The 9,106-nt window shown below is 42.9% G+C and overlaps 1 protein-coding gene across 1 annotated transcript; it reads left to right on the top strand.

The window, feature by feature from the left end:
* Positions 1 to 275: 275 nt before the first annotated feature.
* Positions 276 to 2,290, top strand: LOC115359349 (G0/G1 switch protein 2-like). Its single transcript, XM_030051770.1, has 2 exons — positions 276 to 348; positions 1,038 to 2,290. The coding sequence occupies exon 2, from the start codon at positions 1,058 to 1,060 to the stop codon at positions 1,436 to 1,438; it is 381 nt and encodes a 126-aa protein (XP_029907630.1). The 5' UTR covers positions 276 to 348; positions 1,038 to 1,057; the 3' UTR covers positions 1,439 to 2,290.
* Positions 2,291 to 9,106: the final 6,816 nt, after the last annotated feature.

Here is a 9,106-nt window from a genome sequence, read left to right as displayed (position 1 = left end):
TTAAGGTGATATTATCAGACATTAAAACCCTAATAAAATATACTATAAACTTTTTATATGTGTAAGAATATGGAAATAGTGCGGTGCTGTGAATGTGGGCTAATGCTCTTACATGCAACTGGGTCAAAGTTTGCAGCTCAGTGTTTTGGGTCATGTAGTCGCCCCCCCTCCTACCTTATGAATATTCATGAGCAGGGACAGTGTGGGCGGAGCCAGGCAGTGTGGAGCCAATAAATAGCAGCAGGGCTCAGTCAGGTGTGCACTGCAAACTGGAAACCCCAGCAGGGCGATCACACTGCAGGAACACAAAAACCTCTGAGAGGAGGAACCAAACACAAACAGGACCAAGTGAGTTTCTTCTTTTGTTTTCTTACCACACATCATGTTCAGATCATGTACATGCTGTAGATCTTAGGTAATGTAATGAAGTGTAGTGTGGCAGTGCAGGGGGGGCAGGTCCACTGCTGTAGGCCTCTGTGTAAAAAATAATAATGCATAGTCATATAAGACCACATGCAACACAGAGTTTAATGTACAGGCTATTATGTGAAGAAGTTGAATCATTTTGTATTAAATATAATGGGATGGTTTCATATTGCAAAATGGACAACAGGATATTATGCCATGGGATAAGATGGCCCCTATACAATGTTCTATATTAAATGTAGGTCATTTCTGCAGGCTGCCATGCAGGTTATGAAAATCCAGCACCAATAAGGGTTGTTCATGCTGACATTTTAAAAAATATCTTGCACATATATGCTTTTTCAGTTAGGCTACCCAGGGCTTAATTTATGGTTTTATCTGGGCAGAGTGCAGCTCTGATAATGCTGAGCATTAAAGATCAGCTGACGAATCTGTGAGGCTATGTTGTGCAAAAACATGCGGACAGTCCAGTTTGATGATATAAAAGAGACAGACAGAGCTCTGTCCTAGTTTTGTTCAAATGTTGGCAAAAGGATTTTGTGGGCTGTGTCCTGTGCACGAGTTTTATTGGTGTAACACAGTTACTAAAGAGAGCGCCTGTGTGTCCCCAGCTGACCCAGAGCCCGTCACCATGCAGAACATGCAGGAGTTCATCCCCTTCGCCAAAGAGATGCTGAGCCAGAAGCCCAGCCGCGGCCTGCTGAAGGTCTACCTGGTCGGCTCGGTGTTCGCGGTGCTGGGGACGGTCATCGGCCTGGTGGAGACCGTGTGCCAGCCCTTCACCTCCGGGGAGCCGCTGGACGCAGAGATGATCCTCCTGCTGGCCCGGGAGCAGAGGACTCTGGAGGCCGAGATGGGCCGCAGGGCGCGGCGCCAGGAGGCCGAGGAGGAGGAGGAGAGGGAGGAGGAGCAGGAGGTGGAGGTCGCTGCTGACGGGGCCGCGGCAACGGCCGTCTCCAAGAAGCACGGATTGGGCCAGAGGAACCTGGCCAACCGGCTGCACGCCTCCTAAGGCGGCGCCGCCCGGCGGACATGCCCGGTATTTATTAGTGAACTGCTGCATTTGCTGCCGCGGTGCGCAAAAACGCGCACAGTAAAAAGCTTGAGCAGACAGCTGAGAGAGACGTTCACTGTCCGAGCTGCCTGACGCGCTGTGCTGCTTAGTAATGATGCCTTCAAGTACTGTCGGAAATGTCGCAGTGGCCCGCTGAGCGCACTTTAAAGCGTCACAAAGGGGCAGTAAAGGTGTTTCTAATGCTGGAGTTGTGGAAATGTGGTGTTTAGATGGAGGAGAGCGGGAGGCCATGTCAGTAACTGGTCAAGTGGTGTGAAGCTGAAAGAGCTTATTTGTAACAGTGGTTCTGAGGGCTGTCAGTCCATAACAGGATGTGTGTCAAATTAAGGCTCCAAACATGAGAATCTTCAAGAACTCTGACATACAACATCATTTTATTTTATATTATTATATTATTATATTATTTATATGCCTGACACATGTATCATATTTTCCATCCTGTCGCTGCAGCCTAAAGTTAAAAAAACAACAACAACTGAAATAGCCACTGACTTTACCATTACATGGTACATTTGTTATTTTGTTTGACCAAAAGCACTTGAATGTGTTTCAAGCGGGTCCAAATCGTGTAGGATGTTGAAGGTTGGAGTTTCGGAGGAGCACTTGAAGGCAGCACGGCTGCTGTGCTGCCTGCTGGAGAGTGTGCAGGAAGCTGCTGTGCACCTGACCTGCCGCTCCCACCCACTTTCTGCTGTCACTGTTCAACAAAGGGACTGTTTTTGTAAATAATGTGCCATTGCTGTAAATAAGATGTTTTTCCATATCAATAAAACAATTTTATTTATACAATTTGGTTTCTGAGTGACTGTTTTGCTGAGTGAGCTCCATTTAACACCTGTCTGTGATTTTATTTTCCTTTGGCGTTGGCAGGGGAAATGCAGAGTTTCATTTTAAAACACAACATCTACAGCACATATCCATCTAGGAAACGCTCTGCTACTCAACATTCAGTCGAAGGTTCAACAGTACAGATGATTTTACGCTCAAAAGCATGACTGTGTAATAAGTGAAGGCCTTCAGATGACTCCCAGCTTTAACTCATAACGTCCTTCACGTTCACATCAGCTGTCTGTCTTTTCACTCAGGTGCCTGTGAACAAGACCTGGGTCGTTGAGTTTTATCTTATTTATTTCTTAAATTTCTTAAATATTTAGTAAATACTACTACACTGGATCCGTCAAAGTGAAAAGAGTTAAAAGCTCCATTATCCCAAGACATGCATTTCAAATCCACATGATCCACTTAATGAATAAGTCAGCTTCAGAGCTGCTGTGAGGTTTATTTTTGACTTTGAAGGAGCCAGGCTAACGACTCCCATGGACTTCAAGTCTTTATGCTAAGCTAACAGTAAATGCTACCCATAGGAACTGAACCGCTGGACGTCCAGAGGTGGAAATGGTGTCCAACATCTGGTCTCAGTCTGGGGAAGTTTGGAAAAAGGATTTTGGCCAAAACATTGGACTATGCCTTTAATATCTCTATGTTACCTCACTAAAAATTGCAGAGCCGGCCCTACGACTTTGGTGGCCCTAAACAAGATTTTGTTTGTGGCCCCAGAACACATCCAGCACAACCATCAAATCATGCACACACTGCTCATAACTGCATGAATACGAACACACACGCACACACACACACACACACACACACACACACACACACACACAAACAGCAGAAAACAGCACCAAACAGCAGAAATCCTGTTATCATAAATCCAATCATGTAGACGTCTTCAACATCCTCGATGGAAAGAATCGACAGGCACACCACCCTCCACTGCTCCCAGCAGTCGATGGTGTACCCGGCGGCAAACGTTCCGGCGGGGCATGCGGGCTCTCCTTTGCCCAGTTTCCTTGTAGAGAAAATTTGATCAATTGCATTGAGAGACCAGCTGATCAGATCCATTGTTGTAGGTTTTCAGAGAGAAGTGCAGAGAGAGGCTCTGAAAGAATCTGACTGAGAGAGCACAAGACAGAGAGCAGAGCAGGGCAGATAAGGGCAGGAGGGAGCTAGAGAAAAAGCGTCCGCCTTCGTTGAGAGCAGGAATGTTGAAGTGATATAAACATAGGCTACATGTTAAGGTTATACTTTTGCTGTTTAAAAACTACCGTATGTATGTTTTCTAAACCTAATTTCACAACTTATACCCTAACCCGGAAGAGAGGTACCAGAACTACAATCTGCGTGGAGTTGCAGCACACAGAGGTGTCCTGCGCCATAGGCTTTGTAGTTCTAACATGTTATGTCTATTATGTGATGTTGTAATCACTAATTTTGCAACCTTAATTACAGTTTGTGGGTGTGGGAAGAACGCCTGTTTGGTCCGATTTTATTTTATTTTTTCTTAAGATAGTGAAATCATGTTTTTTCATGTTTTGACACTAGTCAGTGGTGCCCCCTATTGGTTTGCCATTGGGCATGATAGTAGAGGTCAAAAGCTTTCCATAAATGTTGACCCCATGTCTGTACCATTTTTTGTTGCTGCACTGTAAGCCTTTAAAACACGGAAAACCATAGAAATCTATGATTAAAACAGGTTACGTACGAGGAGCACGCAATGCGTTATTAAGAGGTCGTGCTCATTTCACGGATTTCTGTGAGATCAGGTTGGGCAGACTATTACCACGTTATATGATGCAGAAAACGTCACGTTACCATGACAACAAAGAGTTAGTTGACGCCTCAAATGCTTCCCGTGGCACGTTGTGGGAGTTCTATGTAAATCTGTCGGGTTACCCAACTCGTCAAAAACTGACGAGAAACGGGTGCCTAATGAGTCGCCATGTGACGCTAAGGGACCCGGACCATTCGTCAGGCTGTTGACGCATTGGGAGTGAGAATGCGTTGCTGTGTGCTGCGCTATGTGCTGTGTGTGTGTGTGTGTGTGTGTGGCTGCATGGATGTGGCAGCCCGGCTCTGTCTCCCTGCTGTCCTCAATCCAACTCCCCCTGCTGGCCCTGCTTACTCCTGCACCTTCCACGGCCATTAGCTTTGCTGCATTCATGCATTAATGCACCTTATTGTCTCCTTGCTTTATGAAGTCCTGGTGCCTAAATAATGCCCATACACACCCACCCATCTTCCCATCTTCCTCTGGGCTACACCAGGGAGGAGGACAGTACCGGGGACCATTTGGGGAACCGAGGCAGCGATGAACCTCCCCTCATACCTCACGTACATCGGAGGGAGCAGCAGCCGTGGTTTCACCAATCGCTGACCCAAATGTCGACCTGATCCACTTCTTACCGCTCTCAGAACGTTCTCCTGAAAAGGGGTTCTCAAAGCGAGCAGGTCCATAGTTCTGGTCTCAGACAGTCGTATTCTTCTGGGACTTGTTTTGGATGCTGCCAGTGGGACTCTGCCGCTACTTAAGCTAGCAGCAGGCTGTGTTGTTCACCTGCAGCTGCATTCTGCGGCCGGTGAAGAGTCTACATCGAGCTGTCCGTTTCAGAAGAGCAACCATTTCTTAGTGTTTCAAAGCCATTTACGATCGGCCCATTGAGCGCTGCTGTGGCCTGCAGCTAAATCAATATCAGGATCAATACTGAGGTGAGAGGTGACATGATGTTCTCTGCATCTGAGGATGATGCCAGATAATCTGGAAATAGGGCTTGAGCTCCACAAAGAGCAAACCTGTCCTGCCATTCAACATCGATTCACACAAAGCAGCCATCCAGCTGCTGTGTTCAAATCAGATTTCTTCCCTCTTCAAGTCGTCTTCAGTTTTAGGAAACCTGTGGAACACCTGGCCAGGGGCTGTAGGTGAGAAAAGCCTCTGACACATTTACAGTCATGTGTTTATTAATGTGCACTGTCCAAAATGAAATACAAATCTGTTGACAGTAAAACATCAGGTACAGACCGTTAAACATGTTAATGTGACTTGGAGATCAACAGGTGAAGGGAGGGGCCCAAAAGGAGAGGGGCTCACAGCTCTCCAGTGTGCAATGTGCTGTCATTCTCACGTCTGTGTTTATTGACTAGAAATACAAAAAAAAAAAAAAAAAAAAAAATCAATCAGTGGAGGAGGTTTAAATGACACTTTTGCACAACATTAAGATTTGATGCAAAACTTTAGACAGTGGGCTGAGTTCCTCATATATCGCACTCGGCAGTTGCACTGTTTTGAAGGCTCACGTTCACTAGCCATGAGCCTCCGAGCAAGCAAGAACTTTGCAAACATTTCATCCATTAAAACTCTGCAAGGAGATTTAGTAGTTGATACTGTACAGATCAATTCTACATTTCAAAGCTTTTACTCCAATCTCTATAGCTCTGAAATTGACTATGATCAAACAGATAGATTTTTCCACAATTTACAACTTCCAAAATTGTCTCCATCAGATACAAAATCCCTTGAAAAACCTATTACTTTGGATGAAATAGAAAAGGCATTGCGCTTGATGAATAAAGGTAAATCTCCTGGTTTTGATGGGACTCCCCCAGAATTTTTATTGAGGTTTTGGCCTCAACAGGGAAAACTGATTTTGAATATGATACAATTTTCTATCCAAACTGGCTCTTTTTCAAGAGATGTTAATACAGCCACGATTACTTTGCTTCTTAAAAAGGGTAAAGACCCAAGCGAATGTGCTAATTACCGGCCTATTTCTCTCCTGAACGCTGATGTAAAATTATATGCTAAGGTGCTGGCTCTTCGCTTGGAGCCATTTATGTCTCAACTTGTAAATTTTGACCAGACTGGTTTTATTAAATCTCGCCTGTCTACAGATAATGTCCGCAGACTTCTGCACATTATAGATGCTTCCCCTCATTCCCCAACCCCTTGTGCTGTTATGTCTTTAGATGCAGAGAAGGCCTTTGATCGCCTCAAATGGCATTATCTGTGGACAGTCCTGCGGCATATGGGCCTTGGAGATCAATTTATAAGGATGATTCAGACGCTATATTCATCCCCCTCTGCAATGGTGATGACTGGGAATCTGTGTTCCTCTCAATTCCCAATTTCTCTAAGTTCTCTAAGAGCTGCATTCTTTCCCCTCTCTTATTTGCTTTGTCACTAGAACCTCTAGCCCAGGCGGTCCGGCAATCAACACATACTCCAATTACAGTCCATAATACTACTCACTATATTTCGTTATATGCAGATGACATTCTACTTTTTCTGGGAGATGCGATGAATGCGATCTCACATATTCTGTCTCTTTTTGATCATTTTGGTAGCATATCTCGATACAAGATCAATTGGAATAAGTCGGCTTTACTTCCTTTGAACAATGCCATGAGAATAGCTACTCTTAATACTAATATTCCAGTAGTTCAGAAATTTAAATATTTAGGCTTAGACATCTACCCCTCATTACAAATGACATCCTTAAATAACTTTGAGTCAATTACCAAACAGGTGGAATTGGACTTGGAACGCTGGTCAGTTATCCCCAGTTCTTTCCAGGCTCGAGTCGCCATCATTAAAATGAATATACTTCCAAGAGTCATTTTTTTAGTTCTGTGCTTCCTCTGTCACCCCCTCTTGGCCATTGGGATAAATTACAAAATTCTATCACTAAATTTGTTTGGAAAGGGAAGCGTCCACATCTCAGAATGTCAACGCTCCAAAGACAAAAAAGCTCTGGTGGCCTAGGCATACCTAATTTTCAGTTTTACTTTTGGTCTTACATGTTAAGAGCCCTCCACACTTGGCTCAATCCTGATGCTCAGGTGGCTTGGCGTTCCATAGAGGAGGAGTGTGTTAGTCCATATAGACTCCAAGATGTAATCTACTCCAACATTCCCCTCAAAACATGTACCGCTAAGTATGGGCCCATAATCACTCATCTCATTGCTACTTATAGAACTGTAGAATCTCAAACTAATATAACCCTGAAATTCCATCCAAATCTACCATTATTTTATAACTATGCACTCCTCAAGGGTGGGCGTCTGATCTTTTTTCCCACAATGGAGGGACAAGGGGATAAACACTCTTTCAGACATTTCTAACAACAATAACTTAAGGTCATTCCAGGACCTTCAACTTCATTACAATCTTCCTGGCACTTCTTTTTTTATTTACAGCTTCGTAGTGCTCTGAGAGCATATGGGATTCCCTGGGGCCAAGACCTGGAGATCCACCCCTTGCACAAACTTCTCACAATTAAGCTGTCTGTATACCTTTCTTGTTAAGGCAACAGAAAAACCTTTACAAATTTACACCCGATAGTCTCAAGACCTCTCTATTTCTTCAACTATAATCAACTGGAAGATGGTGTGGGAGAATATAGTCCTATCTTCCCGTAATCTGAATCACCAAATTATCCATTATAATTATGTACATAGATTATATTGTACCCCCCGCAAATTATTTTTGATGAAACTCTCCCCTAATCCCAACTGTGAATTGTGTCTTCTTGGAACCCCAGGAACTTTTAATCATATGGTCTGGGAATGCTCATCTGTTTTATTATTTTGGAAGATGGTCGCAATGAAGATGTCAGAAGTGTTAGAGGTTGATGTTCCTTGTTCACCTGTGACTTTATTACTAAATGACTTCTCTGGCCTGGAATTAACCATTAGACAAAGACGCTGGTTATTAGTTGGCCTCACTGCGGCTAAAAGAATGATTGCCCAGAGATGGAAGCCCCCACACACACTGCCTTGGATGTCTTCAGCAGCAGACTTGGCTAATATGGAAATGCCAGTGGCCCGTATGCATGGGTCTAACATCTAAAACATTAACTCATGGTCTTTGTTCATTGAGGCCATGCAGAGAGGTGCAGCATAAGGGTATAAATATTTACACCCCGTTTAATATGAGGAGTTCATTTGCAGGGACAGATGAATCCATTTTGTGGAACTTTGGTTATTTGAGTTTTAAGTTTAGAATTCCAATTCATTTAATAGGAAAATAGCTTTTAGGATCCCACAAAAAAGGCAGTTCTAAAATCTGATTACAGAACTACTTCATATATAGATAAAGTTACCTATTAGGAGTAGTTTCTAATAATAAAATGCAAGGGTGCAGAGATGGGATTTGTCGTTTTTTTGTGGATGAACCATTCATATGTTACTGGGACATTTTTATTTATTTTGGTTAGGATGAGCTGATGGGTCCTGTGGGGTGGGAGGGAGGGGTTTGAATTGGGTTTGTCTGGAAATGGTCAGAATGCTTGCATTATGTCAATATGTTTATGTTGAATGTTTCATACATGTTGTACTTTGTTTTATGTGTCATATAAAAAAATTAAAATATTTAAAAAAAAAAAAAACCCATTAAGATTTGAATATACAAACATTTTAATGACTCATTATTTTTACAAGCTTGTCCAATCAATCAATTAACAATTATCCACCAAGATGCCGGATACAATAAAAAAAAAAAAAAAAAAAAAAAAAAATCAACTATAAACCACAAATCAGTCAAACATAATAATAATAATAATAATAATAATAATAATACATTTTATTTGGAGGCGCCTTTCATGTCACCCAAGGTCACCTTACAGAAGATAAAAGCATAAAAGAGTCGAAAACACAGCATAAAAGAGACATTAACATAAATTAGGACAAGACAAAGCAGCATAAAGCAGGAGAAGAGCACAGTGTCCAGTTAGAATGAGTATGCCAGTTTGAACAGGTGAGTTTTGA

The sequence above is a fragment of the Myripristis murdjan genome, chromosome 5, assembly GCF_902150065.1.
Source record: "Myripristis murdjan chromosome 5, fMyrMur1.1, whole genome shotgun sequence".
In the NCBI taxonomy this organism is placed as follows: domain Eukaryota; kingdom Metazoa; phylum Chordata; class Actinopteri; order Holocentriformes; family Holocentridae; genus Myripristis; species Myripristis murdjan.
Note: the sequence above shows the minus strand (reverse complement) of the source record. Positions and strands in the feature narration are given on the sequence as shown.

What these genes read in the sequence shown, in the direction of transcription:
- LOC115359349 (XM_030051770.1), top strand. Translation starts at nt 1,058, where the DNA reads ATGCAGAACATGCAGGAGTTCATCCCCTTCGCCAAAGAGATGCTGAGC.